This window comes from Phyllostomus hastatus, unplaced genomic scaffold, assembly GCF_019186645.2.
Source record: "Phyllostomus hastatus isolate PE091 unplaced genomic scaffold, TTU_PhHast_1.1 phas_scaffold_501, whole genome shotgun sequence".
Lineage (NCBI taxonomy): Eukaryota > Metazoa > Chordata > Mammalia > Chiroptera > Phyllostomidae > Phyllostomus > Phyllostomus hastatus.
In genome coordinates this window covers 33,079,818-33,102,169 of record NW_025334033.1, presented here as the reverse complement: position 1 = coordinate 33,102,169, position 22,352 = coordinate 33,079,818, and the positions used below count along the sequence as shown (strand labels likewise).

General features: G+C 43.6%; 1 protein-coding gene across 6 annotated transcripts in view; it reads left to right on the top strand.

The window, feature by feature from the left end:
- Nucleotides 1-22,352, top strand: part of NIN (ninein) — a 96,966-nt gene that overhangs the window by 28,270 nt on the left and 46,344 nt on the right. For 3 of the 6 annotated variants that reach the window (XM_045822117.1, XM_045822119.1, XM_045822120.1), the window contains exons 5-8: nucleotides 4,694-4,783; nucleotides 6,349-6,521; nucleotides 19,199-19,238; nucleotides 20,525-20,715. In XM_045822117.1, the coding sequence (XP_045678073.1) occupies nucleotides 4,694-4,783; nucleotides 6,349-6,521; nucleotides 19,199-19,238; nucleotides 20,525-20,715 (494 nt within the window). The remainder of the gene's footprint in view (nucleotides 1-4,693; nucleotides 4,784-6,348; nucleotides 6,522-19,198; nucleotides 19,239-20,524; nucleotides 20,716-22,352) is intronic. The other 3 variants (XM_045822118.1, XM_045822122.1, XM_045822123.1) reach the window with 1 other exon arrangement.

Here is a 22,352-nt window from a genome sequence, read left to right as displayed (position 1 = left end):
GACTGGATAAAGAAGCTGTGGTACATTTATACAATGGAATACTACACAGCCATAAAAAGAAGGAACTCTTACCTTTTGCAACAGCATAGATGGACCAGAGACTATTATGCTAAGTGAAATAAGTCAGTCAGTAGAAGACAAATACCACATGCTCTCACTTTTATGTGGAATCTAATGAACTAAATAAACTAACAACCAAAATAGACTCAAAGGCATAGAAACATGAAACAGACTGACAGCTGTATAAAAGGAGAGGGGGAAGGGAGGGACTGGCTAAAAGAAGGTGAAGGGATTAGTCAAAGAACATATATGCATGACCCATAGACTTGGGCAGTGGTGTGGGGATTGCCTGAAGGATTGTTGGCGGGGGGGGGTGATCGGGTGGAGAGGGGCAAAGGGGAAAAAATTGGGAAAACTGTAATAGCATAAACAATAAAATATTCAAAAAAAATTAAATAAGCCCACAACTTTAACCCCAAAATTCCACTTCTAGAAACACATCTAATAGACATACTAAAAAATGTGTTATTGAAAAATATATATAAAATAATTTTTAAAAATATATGGGTATGTGCAAAAAATACTCACGTTATTTGAAATTAAATAAATAGGGCTGGTGAGAATTTTTATAATGAAACCGTTTACTCAGGAGTTCTGCTGATGTTGTAAGTTTATTTCAACCTCAGTGTATGAGAAGTTTTCCAAATGTGAGATAGACGACGATCGGTTTCTACAAGGAATCTTAGAGAATTGGCATGTCCCTTTCACATCAGCCTGTTGCTGAGATAAAGGAAGAGAAAATGAGGGCAATAATGAGGCGGAGCCAGCTCTGGTTTCTGAGATGATGGGCTGGATAACGTCACTATGCATTTGCTACTAATCTCACCCACTACGAAAAATGAGGTCCAACAAGATTGGGGAAATTTATTGTGAAATCAAGGGCTGTGAGGCTGTCTCTGACTTTCCTGCTCTGGGACCCCATGTGGGTGTCTCTCCCTGATTCCCAGCTCCTCCAGGAGAAGGCTGGAGAAATAATCACATCATCATTATCTACTCAAAAGAATTTTCTCTTGACCTATGTTCAACTGCTTTAGGGCTAAGATAGACCATGGAGTCAGACCAGTCACCCCTGGGGGTTGGTTGCCTCCTTGACACCCTTGTGAGATGCTAACCTTTGAAATTCCAAGCCACCTTCATTACCTTTGTGTCTGGAAGCAGCTATGTTCCAGCAAGATTCATCATTGAGACTGATAAGAGCTGATGTCCTTGCATCCAGGGAGGACCTGAAAGCTCTAACTGAACATGTGCATCAAGAGAGAGGAGTAGGTGAGGAGCCCTGTGACCTGATCCCAGAAGCTGCTTCCTGACAACCGCCCACAGAGGCAGGGAGCATGCTGGGAGGCAGAGGGAGTGGTGGGTAGCATTGGAATCTCTCTTGGCCTCTCTTCTCCTCCCCTCCCCTCCTTGGGACAGACCCACCTCACTTCTTTCTTCTTTCCACCGCTGCAGCTCACCTCTACCACCTCTTTCCTCCTTGCTCCTCCCCACACTCTTTCTTAAGCTCTGGTCCCCTCCCTACCTGTTCCTCTTGATCTTCCTCCACTCTGCTCTCCACAGGCCTTTGGGTCTCTGCCCATCTTCTGTCACCACCCCCTTCTCTCTCTCTCTGTCTCAGTCTGTCTCTCTTTGTCTTTCTCCATCTCTGTCTGCTTTTCTATGTGTCAGTCTCTGTCAATCTCTCTCTGTCTTGGTCTTGTCTTTGATGCTTTCCTTCCATTTTCTCTCTGTAGAATCGGTTTGCATTTTCCCTGTGTATGAAATGCCTGTGTAATGGCGTGGTCAGAGTAGGCAAAGAAGTGGGGGTGAGCAGTGGGCTTCAGGGGTCCTCACTTGTTGCACAACTGCCTTTTCCCAGGAAAGCTTCTGGAGTGCTTGTCCTGAGGTTTGCCTGCACTTCATATTTGCTTTCTTATTTTGAGATAGACTTCAGAACTCCTGTGAGCTTGGCAGAACTGGACTCTGGAGAGCCTCAGACTGGTGGTACCCCTTGCTGAGGTCCTCTGCAAGGAGGTGCAGTCCTGGGAGTGATTTCCCAGGCTGACTGAACAGGACGGGAAGGGAAGCAGAGCACAAGGCTCTCAGCACAAGCAATTCCAAAATAAGAGTATCAGCTCTACAAAGGCAGGGCTGTCCTCTTCATCTTGGAAATATTCTCAGGTCATTTTTAGGAACATGGAAATTGGATTAAAAATGATAAAATGTTCATCTTATCCCTCGATAGGTACAATGTGGTGCTTTGCCAATGGCAGGTGCTCAATAAGTATGAGTTAAGTGGTGCGTCTCTGAAACTCCTCTTTAACTTCCCATGTATGTGCTGTGGATGCTGCTTCATTCCAGGTCTTAAGCTTGTGTTTTTGCAAAGAGAGCATTGATTGAATAAATAGTGTTTAGGCTTTCAAGGAACTACTTCAGCTTCCTCTTGGGTCCTTGTTGCTTTGCCTTTGGCTGCTCTGGAGTGGCACTCTGCATCACACTGTGGCTGTGGGAGTGGGGTTGGCGGGGGGAAGGGTGTCAGGGAGGGTTGGGTGGGTATCAGTTGTTCTCCCTGCCTGCAGCTGGCTTATCCCCTGAGGGTCATTCTCACTGACACTGTATTTCGATTGTTCTTTTATTATAAGTACAAGACTTTGTGGTCAGAAGTCATGCATGTGTATGGTGGTGTATGCTGATTCTGGAAAGTGAACATTATTATCACAGGTCTGGAGTTCCTCTTCTTGGGATAGATGAGATATGGAGTGAAGAATGTGGGGTCTGCCCGGCTGGGTGGCACAGTTGGTTGGTTGTCCTGCTGCAAAGTGAAAGAAAGGTCGCCAGTTTGGTCCGGTCGCTGCCAGGGTTTCGGGCTGTCAGGTCGCTGTGCTCGTGGAGGGAGGGCAGCCAGTCAGCGTTCCTCTCCCATATCCCCTCCCTCCCTTCCCCTTTCTAAAAGAAATACTAACTTTTTAAAAGAATGTGGTGTCTGAGCATCCAGATTTTGTTTAATTGCTAAGATGAGAAGGAATGGGGTTTTTTGTTTTGTTTTATGTCTTTTGAACCATAAGTAGATTTTTTTTTCCTTTTTGCCCACTTTCTCTGTAAAGACTGTCAGTTGCTTCCATATTATTCCAGCAGTCTTTAGGAAATTGAATCAAACCAAGTGTTTGGTTTATGGAATAAAGCCTAGGTCATCCAAACTAGGTCAGGCAGGACTGCCTCACGTCACCTCACTGGGTTGGTGTGTCTCATAATAAGCTGTCCGGGGCGGAGTCCAAGACTCCTCTAGGCATTCTGGGCTTGTCTGTTGTCCTTCAAAGCCCACTGTTGGTTGTATATAGTGATGACCAATAGGAGAAATGGAAAATGACGTAGAAGCCTGCCAGTCCAGGCAGAATTATAAATATATGTTCGAGAAAATAAAATACTGAAAGCACCACACTCCTCTATGATTTTGTTCGTTTCACTGGCATTTCCCACCTCTCTGTGGAGCTCATGACTGGAGCAGCTACTTACACTTCTGTTAAAGGGAGCTGTAGATGTAAATACTTTATTTCTTAATAAGTTAAATGACCCATAGATAAAATCGTTCCAGTAGGAAACCCTGAACTATGTAAGTTACATCTGGATGTACTCAGACAGCCAGTAAACTTTGACCCAGGGCTGCAGTTTTACAAGTCTTCACTGGGCGTGGTGAGGAAAGGGGTAAGGCATTCTTTAATTTGGATGTGTGAGAGTGTCTTGAAATCCCCACGGAGGCCTCCTGCCTGGTGGACTGCGGCCATGGACTCCTATAGGCTCGATGGAGATTGATAAGGAAAATAATAGAGTTTCAGGTACTTAGCACAGCAGTGGCTATTGGCAGTGTTCTCTCTGGACCCCCTTTCGCTGTCTTTTCCCTCTTTGTCATGCGATGATGCTGATGCTGGAAATGAGAGAGGCACAGGTGAGAGTGAGTCTGAGTCATGACTTTTCAATTGGTGTGATTAGTCTGAGTCTTCACTGGTCACGTGGACAATTTGGGACCTTCAATACAAGGAAACCTTAATTCCCCATTTATCTTTTGTGTGTGCTAATATCTTTATTCCAAAAAAATTATACATTTTAATAAGTTTCTCTGAAAATTGACTTTGTAATGTATGTATATTCTGTGGGAAACAATCTTAAAGCTTGCTCAAAATTAGTTACAATAATAAAATAAATTTTAAAAATTTTCAAGTTCTGATAATGGAAAAAATAAGTAAGTGAATAAATTGGCTTAAACCCCACGTAGTTCCTAGGGGTTCGCAACCTGCTACATTGTGTTGCTTAGAAAAAGAACTGTTTTGTGGCTACCACTGAGGACCCATTTCATCTGCAAGTGGGTTTTGGATTAATTACAGTGGTGTTTGTTTGTTTGTTTGTTTGTTTTTTAAGAAAAAAACATGGTTGCTCTGTCCCACACTGTTTTCCTCTGGAAAAGTTGCAGCGTGCATTCAGGGCTCCTCTGCCCTCTCCATCTCCAGACTGTGGCTGTGCTCACACACTGGGAAAGCCCCATGTTCCTCTCCCTCTTTCCTAAGCCCCCACCATCATTAATGGTGTATCTTGTTGTCCCTGGTACAATTTAAGAATGTGTCATAAATTAAGGATGGTTCTGCATTGCCTCTTATCTGACTAGCATCTGTGGGTGTCAGCTGCCAACAAGTAGCTCGGGTGTCTGGGCCGATCCTGAATACTCACAAGCTGACACACTCTCTTCTGATAAAAGGTACCTTCAAATATGCATGTGATTTTCAATATAAATTTTGTATGCCTTAATACTTCCTGTAAGAGAATCGCTCAACCTAATACAATGACTTGGCTGGGACTTTTAAAAAGCTGGATATAAATATCGCTGGAAATTATAGAGCAAGCATAAGTACTTCACTCTGAGCTTTGCTGAGCATTTTCAGGATGCTTCTGACCACATCTGCGAAATCTGAGCTTATGCTAGAGGACAGGCAGTGCGGGGAGGGGACAGAACTAGTCTAGCAGGGTCACCCGTCCTCCCAGGGAAACTACCAAGTAATGGCAAACCTCTGACATGGTTTCAGTGGTGATAAAGAAAAGGTTTTATTCTTTTAGTTCTTATCTAATCAACCATCTTCATGTTGCTGGTATGTGTACATACATCATCTACAAATCTACATGCCCGAATTCAGACATATCTTGTTAGGGCTGTCGTGTTCAAACAGAACACATATTTATGTTCTCCAGAGAGACGTGATGTCTGTGTGGATGATAAGAATCAAAGCATTGCCAGTCTTTTTTATGTAATAGGGTATTTTATTCTCCTAATTCTGTGCAAGTTGCCACCCAAAAAAACCCAACAAACCCTGTATCTAAGATGACATTTGCATGGAGTGAAGTATTTATTTTACTGCTTCAAAGCGATCCTTTGTAGAAAAAGGTTGGTTTGTAGCAGTGGTGGCGGTGGCAGTGGCAGCAGCAGCGGTGGTGGTGGCAGTGGTGGCGGTGCTGGTGGTGAATGTTGAACCTGCAACATGTTATGTCAGAATGCTGAAGTTCTTCTTTAAAGTCAAGAGATGACTCTCTCCTTATACACAGTTCTTTTTATTTTGTATGACACTGAAGCTCTTGAAGAAGAAAAAAAACATCATACACCATTTTTCTTAATGCAGTTTCATGTTTGCTATTTTATTCCCCAGCTTTTAATTTTATAATGAGCTCTTGATGCCAGGTTTCATATAAGCGATGAACTGTCATTGTTTGATTCAAACCCACGGTGTCAGCTTCTTTGTTCTGTCATCCTGCTTGACTGATAGACCACAAGGTGGGATGGCTGACAAAGGAGCCACTGAGGTACAAGAGGGGTGTGTTCCAGACTCACTGGTGTGGCTACTAACTTTACAGTGCTGCTACAGTGTTTGTTTTATCATGATTTTCCAAGACTTCCTCCAGTGTGCCTCTTCGTTAGTCTGATCGCTCCCTCTCCCTTTCCTGCAAAACACCAGCTTAATAAACAAAACCAGCATGACCCCTTCTTTGTTCTGATCTTCATTCTGTACTTTTATGTCCAACCCCTCCCTGCCAGTGCTGCCTCTCTCCCATCACATGCAGAGGTATCCTTGGGCACAGTGAAATCGTTCAGAATTAGAAGCTATGCTCTGCATCTGCCCTGGTGGCTCCCACACACCCACGTCTACCACAACTGGTGAATGGTGGTGGTTTATTTTGGGGCTGGTATAAGAGGCTGCCTCTGGCGGCTGTGAGAATCAACTGAGGGCTGAGATTGTCATGTAATGTGGCCCCAACTCTTGTCTCCTTGCCCAGACTGCCCGCTAGAAGCTCAGCCCAAATATGTTAGAGGTGGGAAACGTTATGGGCGAAGGTCCTTACCGGAGTTTCAAGAATCTGTGGAGGAGTTTGCAGAGGTGACAGTGATTGAGCCCCTAGAAGAAGAAGAAGCAAGGCCTTTACACATCCCGGCCAGTGACCGCAATGAGGTAAGGAATCGGACAGGCGCATCGTGTGGGCCGCAGGTGTGGGTGTCCATGGATACCCACATCGCCGCAGTGCAGAGACAGGAGGCCCGAGGGAGTGAATGACTTTTCTCAGTTACCATCTCCTTGATGATCTTATTACTTGCCTTTTGGATAAATAGGCTATGTTTTCTATTGTTTGAATATTTTCATCCCTTTCAACTTTGGGAGAGTTAATGTTTCTGTGCATGCTTTGTATTTGTACATTTTGGATTCAGTTATTTTTAGATTATCTGGTGTCTGCCACTTCTCATAACTTTCTAGGAAATAGATCTCTCCTCCATGACCCTGTTGGTTTTAGTTGTGTAAAAAGCTAACAGACCCCAACCCCAAACTATAAAGCAGCATCCATGACAGGTAGGAAATGAAAGCAGTGTGTTTAGGGGCTTTGAGAGCTGGCATCTTATCTTTTGGGTGGGGGCACAGTTTTCAAATTTGGTTCTTGTCGCAGCACTCAGCAGTTGCTATGGTTCTTCTTCCCGGTTCTGGGGCACCCGGGCATGTCCGGCTCTCCAACAGTCAGGTTCGCCTGCTTCCCTCATCTCCCTGCTTTTCATCTTGCATGTTGCCATAATGTACCAGTAAAGGAGAAGCAGTAACATTTTCTTGATTCTTTCTTTATGGCTCATTTAACAGCATGCCATTTATAGAATGTGATTGAAAATGCCGTGCTGAGCAAGCTCTAAATATTTCTTGCACACCCCAGTTCAGCCTGGGGATGCGAGCATTTCAGATACTAATATAAACTGGAAAAGAGGCTAAGTGCCTCAACTTTCTGAAAGTAGTCTGTAGATTGTAGGCTGGTTTGGGGCATGTGTGTGAATGTTCAGCTCACTGCAATTTGCAGGAAGCTTGCTCCAATCACATCCCCAGCAATCAGACATCTAGCATCCTCAACTTTCCAGAATACCCACAAACCCAAAGGTAACAAAAGGGCCCAAGTACTGAGCAGAAATGAAACCAGCCACAAGTACTGCAATTTAGAAGACCCATGACTGATCTGCCAGTCAGAGGTTGCACCGTTTTTTAAAAACAAGCAATACCTATTCTCACCCCAGAAGTGAAGAGGCAGGGTCAAAAAGGTGAGCCAAAAGAGAAGAGGAAATGTAGCTAGAGAAGAAGAGAGAGAAACCGCAGAAATGGTAAAAGAGTAGTGTGGGAGAGAAGTGACAACTGAAAACAGAGAAGGCCATGAGAAGCAAGAAGGAAAACGCTGCCTAGAACATCACAGCCCTGGGGACCAGGCAGTCTGAGGCAGAGGCTACTTCCCGTCTTGGTTTGGTTGGTGTCAGGTCCTTTTGTGGGTCCCTGTGAGAATTTAGTCTGTTTCCCCCAATAAAACACATATATTCACATGCAGAAAATTTTTACATATACAGTTTTGGGGAGGCAAGTAATTTGCACACTTTGGTTATTGCAATGTTTGTAATATTTATCTTGCTGTCAGGAAGGGTATCATTTTATTATACAAAGTCTGTTTAATAACTCTCAGTGGTGTGGAATGTATCTGAGACATTTCTTTATGAAAAAAAATGGGTAAAATATGTCTCAGCATTTTAGGAGGTTAGCTTTGGTTATTTCCAGAACACTTTTAAGTCTAGTATCTTCCTTCTCCAACTATTTTTAACACCCAAGTCATTATTATTTGGTGCTAAGGAATTAAATGATTCCTTAGTTTTTAATAAGATAGTTTCTAGTTACCACCTGGGAACACACAGAAAGTTCTTGGGCAGAGCTGCTTTTGTTGCTGGCAGTATATTTCTCAAAGCCTTGTTTTATCTTACCCACTGACTTCCAGTGAGATTTACTGTTTAAAAAGTGAGACTCTGGCCTCATGTATTAATGAAGAGCGGAGGCCTGCGTCTGGGCAAAATCTTGCTACTTGCGTCTTAATAGAAGGGTATGTTGGGAGAATCTTTTCATCCCTGATGGACTTGAGCTTCTCTGACCTCTCCAGAACCTCTCGGGTGTGACCTTTTGATGCTAAATACAGAAACTTTTGTGTTCCAGGACCCACCATGAGCAGAACAACTAATAGAGGCCTGGAGGGGGTCGCTTCTCTCATGGTCTGTTCCCCCGAGGACTTCTCCTGACTCACTTTGATAGCCTGTGACATCCCTCCCCAGAAAGCCTCCAGGAGTTCCAGGCAGCACCTTTCACCCTGTCTTTTTAAATTGCTGAATATGGACTCAAACCAAAGCTCATCTAGCTGCTTTCTTGCTTAAAAATGAAGTGATCTGTGAGCTGCATTGAGCCTGTCAGTTTTGAAATCAATTCATCACTTTAAAAAATTAATAGGTTCACATGACATGTTTGATGTTCCTGTTGGCAGTAAGGAAGGCCAGTCCCAGCTTCAGGCAGTAATCGCAATAGTAGGTCACACTCACAGATGCCTGGTGACATAGTTGCATCAGGGTGTCAGTCTTATTGCATACTGTTGGGTCAAGACAGCAGTCCTGTTTCCTGGCCAGTTTTCATAGGGGCCTCGACTCAGCAGGCCAACAGAAATTCACGCTCTGGGCAGCTTGTGCTAGAAATACCCTCGCCCCTTCTACAGAAGCTGTTTAGGTCTCCCAGAGTGCTGGGTAATCTTTCCTATTCTAGGGTAGCCTCTAAGTGGGGACTCCGGAGAGGAAAAAATTCTCAGTGACCTGTGGGATTTATTTACTCTTAATTTATGAAGAGTTCAGAATCTGTCAGGAGTTCTTTATTGTACCGTTGACTTCTTTTTTCTCCCTTTCGGTTGCCTGAGGCCCTTTGGTCTCCTGCCTTTGGGTGTTAAGAATTTAATCTTCGGTTGTGTTTTGTTTTTTTTTTTTTTTTTATCAGTGGCTCATACATCTCAGCACCACTGGGCAGTATTGAAGGAGAGAGCAGGACTGGTCTCCGCTGGCGTGAATATTTCATAAGGAGCAGTCAGATGGAGAGCTGGAGACAGGCCTTCTTGGTTTTGATCACTGGTTTCCTTTGACTCCTGGATCCTGGCTCAGGGGCAGGTGGGATCTGAGCTTGCCTTTGGGCTACAGTTTCTCCTGCTCTCAGATCTGCCTGGTGGTTCCTGGGGTGACTTGAGAGTTTTTTGATGAAGGCAACAGGACCTGTAACTGTTGTCAGAAGTTAAATGGAGGGGAAGTCTAGCTGCTGTTACCCACGAGGAGACGAATTTTAGCTTTAGCTTGAATCAAATAATTATTTTATTTATCTGAGGACTTGGGTAGAGGTGGGCAATGGGATAGAATGGTGCCACAAGCACCTATAAAAGCTGTCCTCGAAGTGGCGTCCTTCCTTCTAGAAACTCGTCCTGGGGGGATATGGGAGCAAACAGTCATCTTCAGGGATAAAACAATAATCTACCCTGCCCGCTTCTTTCTAGGGTTGTTCCACAGTAGGGGAGTTGCTACAGATTGACAATTCATTCCGAGGCTCCTGGGCTAGTGGTTCTGCATCTTTCCATGGAAGGTCTACTCCCATACGTATAACTAAACTTCTAGGTAATTCTCAGTAATCATACTTCTCTGCAGTCTACCTGCACCTCCACCCTTCCCCTGCCACACAAGAAAACATAGAAATGCAGAGACAAGTGAGGAAGTGAGGGTGATGCTGGTATAGACTGCTTTCAAGCGATCAAATTTATTTTTAATGTAAGTTCCACACAAAGCTTCAGGCTTCATTAGGTGCAGCGACTTGGTGCTCCTCTCGTGACTGCTGATCGTGCACCGTTGTGATCTGGTGCCTCGGGTGAGGGCTCACATGGTTATTAGGGGGTGACATGCTCCACCACCACGACCTCATCCCCCGAATAGAATATACCAGAATAAATCTTGTTACAAGGTGTTTTCGATTATATTCAACTTTCATTTCAATTTCACATATGTTAATGCCCTAATGCAAAATGTAAACATTTTAATCATCTTCATTCTACCCTTCCCACACATTTATCCCCACCCCCCAGCTTTATTTAGGCCATTTGATTCTTTCCTGGTGAAACAGGAAATATCTAACCTAGCTACTAAGCATGCCTCCCCTACCAAGTTTAGTTTACAAGCCCATAAAGCCATTCCATAGGGAAGGACCATTGCTATCTTGCTAAGTTTTCAGCACCGACAGGTGTATTCCAGAACTGCATTTGGAAACCCTGCGGCGGAACGTGCTGACTCACACAGGACAGGTGGGTTTCCTGAAGTGGGCATCCACCGTCCCACTTGGTGTGCATCTCTGGCAAGTGGATCCCTTGGGAGTCTGACCTCTCGTTCTGGGTGGTATTGAAAGGAAAGTGGTGTTTTTTTTTTCTCTTCGTGGGATCATTTTCACTCGAGGCAATTCTACTGGGCATTCTATTCTGAATGAATCCAGGCTCACAAAGGGCACATTCTTGATTCCAACGTAAGGTGTGATTAGTGAGAAGGTTTTGGTTGTCGTCAGTCATTTTTGCTTCACTTCATTAAGAAACAAGAAGTGAGTTTTTAGTTTCTAAACAGTGCATTTCCCCCCTTTTATATGCGTATATGCTGCGGCTACTGAACTGACCCGGAATTTTATGCTCCTGTTTCTTCTGGGGGTAGGTGGAAAGGGGCAGAAAAACAAAGCCAATTCTCAATCCTGCTCTGTGTTACTCAGCCCTGGTAGGAAAGGTTGTCCGACTAACACAATTGGGGCAGCGCCACTTCGCTTTCTGTCCTCGTTGAAAACAGGGGACACCTTGTTAAGTGTTTTCCTCCACCGGGAATAAATCAGGCCTAGCAAGATTCTTATCAAGTGCGAGAGGGCTTAAACAATTATTTTTTCAACTGTAGACAATAATAGTGAAAACCAGAACCACGCAGTTTAAGCGAGGACCTGGGAGAAAAGTTAAAGCCAGTTGCTTTTTTCACTCAAGAATGGACAAGCACGCCGTCTTTGTGCTGGGACTGGCGGGTAGGAAGATGGGAGCCGGTGGGGGTTCACAAACTTAAAAAAAAAAGAACAAACTGATTTTACTACCCTACATAAAAATCAAACTTCTTCAAGAAGTGTGAAACTGACTTATATTCATTCCCCTTATGTTCGTTTTCATACATGCATAAACCTTGTGGTTAAATTTTATGAATTATTCATTTACATGGTATAGAGTAAATACTGAATTCTGGAGCAAACATCTTAAGAACTGAGAGAAGTTCTGCTAAGAGCTTTTGAAGTGGAAATGAACCTGTTTTCCCATCACTCCCATTACATTTTTATCCTGGCCGTTGACTTTGATGGTCTGTAGACAGCTTTATTACTATTGCCATTTATTTCCATCAAATGATGTGACATCACCAGGATACAGTTTATGAGTGGGATTCCCGTGTTTCCCTTTATATTTCTTCAGTCTGATTAGGTCATCTGGCTATTCTCAGAGAAGAAACACTCATCCAAGTCGCAATTGTAGATCACTTGAAAGTGATATAAAGAAGACCCTTCAAAGCTAATAAGATGTCTTTCAAGCTTTGCTGTTCTGGAAAGTCTTTCTGGCTTGATCCCAGGGGCAGTTCCCTTGGAGTCAGCCCCCACCTGTATCTACTTCCAGGTCACCAATTTCTAGTATTTATTTTCTAACTAGGAAATGATATAGGCAACAAATCAAAAATTAACAAGGCAATTTTAACGATAACAATAACATTTTCCAATTATACACTGTTAACATGTTTTCCAAATGGAAAAGCAGTATTCGCTACCCATCGAGAGCAACTCTGATGAGCTGGATACCATGAGCGGATGTATAGAAAAAATCTTTTTCCTTTAGGACTTTAAAATTCAGTGAACCAATACCAGTCTCCAACCTTTGTCGGAGAAGTTTAAGGTTAAAACTTTTAAATTGAGCATTTCTTCACACACTGAAGGCTTTTTGGCAACATAGCAGGACTCATCTAAATGTGTGCATTTGAAAATCATGCCAACGTTGATTCTTGTTACTCCCAGCACTGACGTGTAACTTTTAATTGCCTTTTTTTAAAATTGGGGTAACACTGGTTAATAGGGACACGTAGGTTTGGACTGTACATTACCGTGATACAGGATCTGTCTCAGGAACTGATTTGCATTCTAGTTGCAACAGCTCCACAACTGAGCAGCGTGTGCCTGGGTTCAGAACAGACAGGTTAGGAGCTGGGCCGTCAGGTCCTCCATTGCTCACTCTGCCTTCACAGCTGAGAGAGCAGGAAATGAACCAAAATCCCGGGAAGTGTGTCCCCGCAGAAACAGTAGCCGACCCTGTTGGGCACACTTAGTTTCTAGTACCTGGCCCAGAGTGTGGCTTTTAAATATTTAGGACTATTAGTTAAAAGCACCATAGATGCTGTGTTTTTAAAAGTCCTACAGTTTCAATCATAAGCATTCTCCTAAACCAATTTGGGGTGTTTGGGGTTTTTTTTTTTTGTTTTTTTTTTTTCAGAGACTTCCTTTGCTTAGCTACTCTTGTAAAATGGACTCTATGGTTCAGTTTGTTTGGGAAGCTTTGTTATTCTAGAAAATTTCCTTCCTCTTCTCTCTGGACTTGCTAGGCTGTACCCTTTCAAAAACAAAAACAAAAAAAAAAAACCTCTGCTTAAAGCTGCTGAGATCAGCTCAGCAACCTGCTGGAAAAGAATAGCCCCGGGTGTGCCCCCATAATTGTTTTAATTATCCTTCCATTCTGCAGGGCACAAGGTCTGCCCTGGAGCAGATGGTTGGTGGGGGCTGTGACTGCACTATTGTGGGCAGGGGCTGCGCCAGGCCCACAGACTGCAGATGCTGGCCCCGCCTCGGCGCTGGAAGCCCGGGATCCGAGAGGCTCGGGCCATCTGCTCTGCAGTCCAGCCAAGCAGGTGTCCCTCCAAAGAAAGCATTCCTGAAAGCAGTGCCGCTTGTGGGGCCCACGTGTGCAAGACATACTCATCCAGCTGTAGAGAGCTGGCTACAATGGCCAGCGTGACACCGAGATGTACAGCCCCCAAGGCAGGTTGGGGGCTCCCTTTGTCTGCCTGCAGGGGTGGGGGCTGCCTTCTGTGGCAACCATTTTGGAGCCTGGCAACCTCTGACCCTCTCCCCTCTGCCTGCTCTCGGTGGGGCTGTTGGCGAGCACACTTGGCATGGTAATATGGAAGCATAGGCCCTGCCAGCTGTGGCCACCCAGAGGACACTGTCCACGTGAGGAAGGCCCCTGAGAAAGCCCTGCCTCTAAACTGAATCAAAAGATGATTGTTTCATGCCCTGATCAGGTGGGTCAGCTGGTAAGAGTGTCATCCTGTCCCATACACCAAAAGGTTGTGGGTTCAGTTCAATTCCTGGTCAGGGCACATACCTAGATTTCAGCTTTGATCCTCAGGCAGGGTACCAGGGTGTGTGGTGGAGCAACTGACCGATGTTTCTCTCACATCGATGTTTCCTTCTCTCTTTCTGTCCCCCCATCCCCACCCCAAATCAATAAACATGTCCTCAGGTGAGGATTTCAAGGAAAAAGTTGATTGCTTCATCACAACTTCATGCTCAAAGCTGTTATCTCTGCAAGTCTCTTCTGGATTTGTTCTTAAAGCTGACACTGGTCTGTCTGCTGCTTCTTTCCTCTGCCTTTGGCCTAGTTTTGAATGCCCAGGTCGTAGGAATAGTCACTGTAGTATTTATTCACTTAACAGACACTTGGCACTCAATTGGTAGCAGGCACTCTTTTAAGTGCTTTCCGAATATTAGCACTCCCCCCTAGGTAGGCATTGCTCTTGATCTACCCATGAGGAAACTGAGGCACAGTGGGAGTTAAGGAACTTGCCCAAAGCTGCACAGCCAGTAAGTGGGGGTGGTGAACTGAAATTGGACTCCGGGAGTCTGACTCTGGAGTCCAAACCCTTAACCACACTATTGTTCTGGGTGACATAATAAAAGAGCTAATATTTCCCAAGTGCCAGGCATATTCTTTCATGTGCTGTGTGTCCCCACTTTGCAGATGGAGTAAAGTATGAGGGGTCGCAGGAAATGGCAGAGCCAGACGCAGCCGTGTGCCCCTCCCTGCCAGGCCCCTGTGCTCCCGCCAGCCACCATTTGCCTCCAGAGGCGGGGGCAGCTGAAGTCCCACAGAGCAATTTTAAAAATTTTATTGATATCTATTCTTTCTCCAGTGAGAGGCTACACAAGATTTCAAGGGGAGAAATTTACACTCCTCTGTTGTGAATTAGTGTTGAGAACACATCCCAGCAATAGTCCCTCCCTTCCTCCCCCATTTCCCCAGAGATTTTTGTGATTATCCCCCTTCCAGTGCTGCTGGCAATTGAGTCTAGAGGCCACCTGCTAGGCTTTCACTTTGCTGGCTAAACCATCAGCGATTAAATGACCTTGTTCCAGGATGATGCCTGCCTTTATTGGTGGTGTTCCAGTGGTCTGATGATCTAACCCCCCAACCTTTTCACCTGCCTTCCCCTCCCTCTCCCCCTGCTTTTTAATTGGAACTACTGGCTCCAGGCAGTGAGAATGAAAATAAATGAGCTGTGACTGAACTGAATCCCCCCCACCCCGCGCCCCGCCAGTTCCCCAATTGCAATGTAGTAACAAACTTTCAGCTACAGTGTGTTTACATCCCTCTATTGGGATGGCAAACTCCTTCTCCAATTGAGGTGGTCTTGGAATGAAAATGTAGCCATTAGCATGGGCTGGGCCTAGCTGGCTCCATGTTTCTTACATAGGGCCATGGGAGACATGCTTGGAAAATTGTTTCCCCTAGAGATTTTAAAACACTGTTATCCCTTACCCCACATCCTCTTGCCCTGAGTCAGTGTGAAAGCATGTAAGCTGCTGGTGCTGCCCAGGGTTTGGGGAGTCGTGCTGCCTGATGCAGTTGGGTTAGGCCATCTGAGGAATGCCTCCTTTGGATGGTCATAGTCAGTCCCCAGTGTAGGCCCCAGATCAGTGTCCCTGGTCTTTCCACACCCCACTAAGCTTAGGAGACTTGGGTACCAGCAGCGTTCACCTTCCAGAGCAGCACCTGGGCTTCCCCCACAGGGCTTCTCTCTACACGCAGGTCACATGGCTACAGGACCCTTCAGAGAGGACTTTCCTCTTCTCCACACCCGCAGGTCACAGGAATTCATGTAGTGAGAATTTGAGGGCAGGTGGGCAAAGGAAACAGTGAAGGTTTGCCTATTTATATTACATAAACAACATTTATTACAGTAAAGGAAATACAATTGTTCCCCATATTCCCTCAACCAAATGTACCTACTTTATTATCTATTTCCTTCCAGTCTTTGTCTAATTGTATAAATATTTTGCCAGTAGTGATCGTAGCGTAGGTGGCATTTTTGTTATGGTCTTTCCCTTAACATTTCATAAGATGTTTTTCTATGCTCTTACATGGTTTTATCATTGTACTTTTAGTGACCGCATTATAATGTACCATTACATTGTTGAATATTTCAATTGTTTTCAATACTCTTATAAAAAATGCTAAATGTATGTATTTATGTCTGTTTTTATTCTTCCTTTGACTTTATTGCCATAATAAATCACATGAAATTATTGGGTCAAAGAGTATGAATACTTTTATGGCTTTTGTTACATTAAATCATTTTCTTTACTAAAAGTGTAATAGCCGTTTACACTGCTACCAGTAACATATAAACAGGCCTATTTTAAATGATGAGTTTGATGTTAATAACAGTCATATCTTACTTTTCTAATTTAATGACAACAAAGTGATTCCTTGGTCTTCATTTATACTTCTTTGATTGCTGAGGAAATGAAACTTTCCCCGCATCTGTTTGATTGTGTTGCCTCTTATGTAACTTGTCTGTCTGTATTCTGTGCATATTTGCTGGAGACTTGGCATTTTTCTTACAAATTGACATGGGTAACTAATAACCTCCCCAGGGCGACCCAAATTAATGCTTTAAGCTTAAATGTAATGAAAAAAAATCTACAAACATAAGTTTAATATGTACTACATTGATACCTGTCCAATAAAAACATGACATTATATAGTGCTTATATCTGCCAGGCACAATTCTAAGCATTTCATCTAGCTCTGTGAAATATGTACTACTTTATTCCCATTTTATAGATGGAGAAACTGAGGCAAAAGATGTTAAGAAACTTGTCCAAACCAAACTTGGTAGGTAAGCCAGGATTCCGAGCCTGGCAGTGCGGCTCTTGCCTCTGTGCTGTAATCCCTTCAACTTTGTTTCTTACTAGTTAGGGGCAAGAATCAGGAAAAGAGCACAGCGGAAGGTACTGCCCTGGGGATTGAATCAGGTGCCTGCACCCAGTCCCATAGACTCAGGAGATGTTGGTGCTCCTCTGAACTATTTGCTCACTATTTTAGAATGCATTGAGAAGTGAGCAAATGTAAGAATGAAACTATTGTGTAGCAAGATACACACCTTATTGCTTTAGGAATTATTCCTAAGGCTTTTTTGAAGGTGTGTTTGCATTTTTCCAACTGTATTCCAGTAGGGGCTCCCTTCATCATTCATGTCCAGGGTACTCATTCTTCCGCCGTTTCTGCTGTCAGTTTGTGCTGTTAACCACCCCCGCCCCTCACCCCCTGCTTGTGATTTGGCAGGTTTTATTTTGACCAAAGGTTCTTAGGCCATAGATGCCTAGTTTATTTGTTTTAGGTAGATTTAATGGAGTTTATTTTAGGGTGTGTCCAACATATTATATGCTCAGTGAGTTTTCACACTTGGGGTGCTGAAGTTATGTGAGCATTTAAATCATTTGCTCTGTTGTATAAGGAAATAAAAAGGGAGGGACAGATAGCAGATAGGCAGGGTGCTTTTATTAGTAGATCTTTATTGATTTAAAACTTCGAATACAAAAAAAAAAAAACAGTTGAATTCTGCCCAGAAACAATAAAATAAGAAAATCTGTGGAGGACTATTTACTCCATTGTTCCCTCCCTACCCCCACCATGCTTAGCTATCTTCCAGGTCTGAGATACGTCTTTATGTGGAAATGCGGGCTGATAAAATTGTAACCACAAACAAACAAGCAAAAATCACATCGCGCCCTAACTCCTTTTCCACAGACACCGTGTATATCAGTGACTTTCAGTTGGCATCTGAATGAGTTGTAGTAAATTTACATATTTGGAGTTACAGCCTTTTGATGTTTTTTTCTGTATGGTGAGAATAATCCATCTCAGCATCGTCAGTTTGTGGTTTCAGTTTAGTGTGGCAAAATTTACCGAACTCTCTGAATCAGTGCTATCTTCAACATGTTTCTAAGGAAAATACGGAACTGTGACACCCTGGTGGACACTTGTCCTTCAGTTAAGAGGAGGGGACTAGGTGAGTGTGGCGAGGGAACAAAGTAGGTGTGCTTAGGTTGCCTGGAAGAAGTCCTTCAGCTCATCTCAACTTGAACAAGCTACTGCTGAAAGGCAGCGTTTACGAGTTGTAGGTGGCACACTGCCTGCCCTGAGGAATCCAAGCTCTGGAGACAGGAGATAACTAGACTCCTTTTCATGTTGGATTTATTTCAGGATTCTAAGAAATCAGTTCATCTTGTACAGTTCAGCCATCAGAGTAAGCTGGTTATTGGTCATCAAAGGTAGCTTCATTCATAAAGTTGGCTCTCTGCAGAGACAGCGGCCAGGTGTCGAAAGGCAGGGGGGTGGGGGTATACCTTTTCTCAGTGGGGTTTCCTGCACTGGTCATAGAACCTCCCAAAAGGAGTGATTAGGCAGCTTGCCGATGAGGCCACAGCCACTGCGGACCTTCTCATTGCCGCTGGTTGGAGCAGACAGTGCCATGACGGCCAGTGGAGCCAGGCATGGATTTGGGTTCCGACTTGTGTCCTCGGCTGAGTGTTTTTGTGCACTAACGCAAACCACAGCTGTGTGCTGTGACTTAGAGAACACTAGCAGTAATATAGCATGATAAGGGGATAAAATGGCCCAGGTCAGATGTACTTCACTGCTTTTAATGCAGTTTACTGGCAATGTATATTTTATTTTACTGGAGCTTTCCAGCCTACCTTTCTTTGGGTTGTATCTCTACCTTTTACTGTGCCACAGGCACACCAGGCTGTTCTTGCCTCCATGCGTCAGCAAATAGTAACTGCTCCTTATTTTTCACTTAGCTGTCTCCTGCTCATTCTTCAGTTCTCAGTTTAGACATTGATTCTTTCAGGAAGTCCACCCGGATCTCCCAAGTCTGAAGGATATCCATTTAGGTATATCCTTATAGCATCTTGAACTTTCCATTCTTAGTGCTTAATACACTACAATATTGTACTTCCTGGTATGTTTGTTTGGTTTTTGTTTTGTTTTGTCTGCATGTCTTCATTAACATGTAAACTCCTCGAGGCAAGAAATGTTAATGCTATTCATAGTTGTATTCCAAAGATATAGCATAATACCTGGCACCCAATAAACATCTGTTGAAGACCAAACTCATCAGTGCATACATACAAACCCTTATTAGTTGCTAGAATCTGTATATATGCTCTGGCTTGATTATATTGGCTGTGATAGATTTTGCTGTTGAATAAGTGACCTCACAATTGGGAAAGGCAAATCCTTGGTGAGATACTGCAGAAGGCTGTGTGAGAGTCCTGATTATATGACTCACTCAGATGCTGATCTCAGAGCCAGAGAGCTAGCTGGTCTTCGGAAAACTGAGTTCTAAAGCACACTAACCACCTTCTCTTGCCTTCTCTAGCACTGGAAGACGCAGCACAGTGAGGAGTATGAAGCGGAAGGTAAGAACTGAGTGTGTGTCAGGGAAGGAAGGGCTGCTGTCCACAGGCACTCTCCACACTCCCCTTCCTGCATCTCCTAGCCTTCTCCCTAGTAGTTTGGTGTGCTGGCGGCCTGCTAAGAAGCAACCTTAAGAACAGCAGCAGCAATCCATTCCCAATTGGGTAGCTCGTTTTAAAATACTAACCTTTAACATCATGCAAGATATGGAAACTAAGATGTAGGATTTCACTTACAGGTTAATTACTCTCATATAGACTTTGAAATTCATCTGTGAACAGTCCTGAATTAAATACTGACCTATCTCTTGACAAGTTGTAGATGTATTTAAGAAACATCGAAACACGTTGATCTTCTGGCCAGCAGATGGCACTGTGGTTCAGCCGACAGAACCTGCCTACCCTGGCAGGTTAACTGTAAATGCAGTTACAGCGTGTTCTCTAGGTCTCCAACCTGTAAAGACACAGCAGTAAGAGGCTTGATCTCTTTGCTGAATAACCCTATGCTCTGCTCAGCCCTCCAAGGTTCTTCCAGGCACACAAAATTGTGCCAGTAGGATCTCATGTTTAAGTAATGGCTTTAAAGACTCTCTAATAGGTAAGTTGAAAATTTAACTAGAAGTGAGAACTTTAGAACACAAATTTTGATTTTTAAATAAATAGTTTGACCCTTAAGTCTTCAAATAGAACTTATCCTTAACATATAGATAATTAATAACTTGTGAGTCACAACCTTTTATTCATTCAAGTTGAATTGCCAGTCAGAATATTCACATGTGTAAAGATTTGGGGAACAAGCTAATCTCGAGACTTTATGATTATTTTATATTTATCATGAAATTTTCTTCTCAGCTAAAGTAGTCCTAGTGCTTACACTAGAAAGAATATGGAGATAGTAAAAATCATGGTAGCTCTGGTCGAGGCAGCATGCTTAAAGCTCTCCGGAATGCCTCTCAGTAGCCTTCTCGTTCGATGACACCAATGCGTAAGCCTGTGCCTGTTTCCTGTTGGAATAAAACAAGACTAGAGCCTTGGCATGACTGCATGGGAAATAGTTCCTACACGGGTCTGACTGCCAGCGAACCCCAAAACGTGCCTGTTTGCTCTAGTTGCAGCCTGAGAACTGACGGTCCCATTTTATTTGAACTTTAGAATCAACTCAAAATGGAATCAACATGCATAGTATTTTTAAAAAAAAATAGTTTTTACTTTCAAAAAGCACGTTTTCTTTGAAACTAGGTCTCTTTGCCATCCCTTTGGAGAAAACACAATGTAGGCTTTTGTTTCAGGCCAGCTAAGATTTTGGAACCCAGATGATTTGACTGCCTCCCAAAGTGGGTCTTCCCCTCCCCAAGACTGGATAGAAGAGAAACTGCAGGAGATTTGTGAAGATTTGGGGATTACCCGAGATGGTCACCTGAACCGAAAGAAGCTGGTCTCCATCTGTGAGCAGTATGGTTTGCAGAATGTCAATGGAGAGGTAAGCCACGCATCATATTTTTATTCATGAATAATAATCATAGTAAAAGTTCAGCTGGCCACAGGCTAGAAACAGCCATATTTTGGCTTCCTGCAGTGTGTTACAGAGACTCCACTCTCTTTTCCCTGGGAAGTCAGCCACTGAGATTCTGTCTTTGAGGAGCTCTTGAATTAAACTGTAGCCACTTGCAGGAAGTTGCATCTTTGTGGTAGAGTTTTTAGAACCTTGGAAAAGAAGAGTGTATCCCTGGCCAGTGTGGCTCAGTTGGTTGGAGCATCGTCCCATAAACAGAAAGGTTGCAAGTTCAATTTCTGGTCCCCAGTCAGTACATTTGCAAGAGGAAACTGATAGAAGTTTCTCTCTCACATCAATGTTTCCCTCCCTCACTCTGTCCCTCCCTTCCCCGTCTCTAAAATCAATAAGCATATTCTTAGGTGAGGATTAAAAGGAAAGAAGTAGCATATGTAGTTATTTTCCTCTGATCTCAGGTTGAGTAAAGATTGCTTATTGAATACAACTTTTACTTAGTGCTTTCCTCTTCTAAAAAATCATGAAATACTGTAGTATTTGTTTTTTTAATTTATTTTTTATTTTATATTTTCCATTACCATTTATCCTCCTTATGCCTCCCTCCCCATCTCTCATAATCACAACATTGTTGTCCGTGTCCATGAGTGCTTTTTCCTTTTTGCTCAGTCTCTCCACTTCCTAACCTCCAGAGCTGTCAGCCTGCTCTGGTACTTTGTATTACTAGCTCTCTGGACCACAGAGGAGCTGAAAGTTCAAGATGATTTCATCAGCATACAATTTGGAATCCTAGAATTTTACAACTGAAAGCAATTTTAGACTTAGTCACTCCTCATTTCATAGATGGAGACAGTGAGATCACTGCTGCGTGTTGCGTTACCACAAAGGGGGAACTAGAGTCCCGGGTTATGTCTGTAACTCATACCCTGCTTATTGGAAGCAAGGACATCTGCAGGGCAGGGGTGGCCAACTGTCACTCTAGATGCCAAATATGGCCCAATGGCTATTTTATTTGGCCTGCTCAATGTTTAAAAATTGAACTGTTTTGCTGCACTTTTAAAAAATGTATTTTATTTATTTATTTGTAGAGTGAGAGGAAGGGAGGGAGAAAGATAGGGAGAGAAACATGATGTCAGAGAGAAACATCTATCGGTTGCCTCTTGCACGTGCCCCAACCTGGGACCAAACCCATGACCTAGGGTGAATAGGGAGGGTGGGGCACGGGGGTTGTGTCATTTTTTATCAAAAATTACTGACTATTTAGCCTGGTGTGGGCAGGTGCGCTCATAAATCATGAAATGGGCAAACATGTTGACAGTGTCTTCAAAAAAAAATTCACTGAGGTCAAATGCAGCCTCTCACAACAACACCAGCTGGTACACTGGCACAGATGGGTTCCTACAACACTTACCTAGTGGAGAAAGCCTGTACTACAAGGGGCCCACCCTCCAGAAGATAATTCTGGGGATTTTTAGGTGCCCCCCTCATATGTGCCCTGACTGGAAATCTAACTGGCAACCTTTTGCTTTGCAGGATGACACCCAACCAACTGAGCCACACTGGTCAAAACTGCAGTTTTATAAATCAGGAAATTTTTCTAAAAGTTGGGT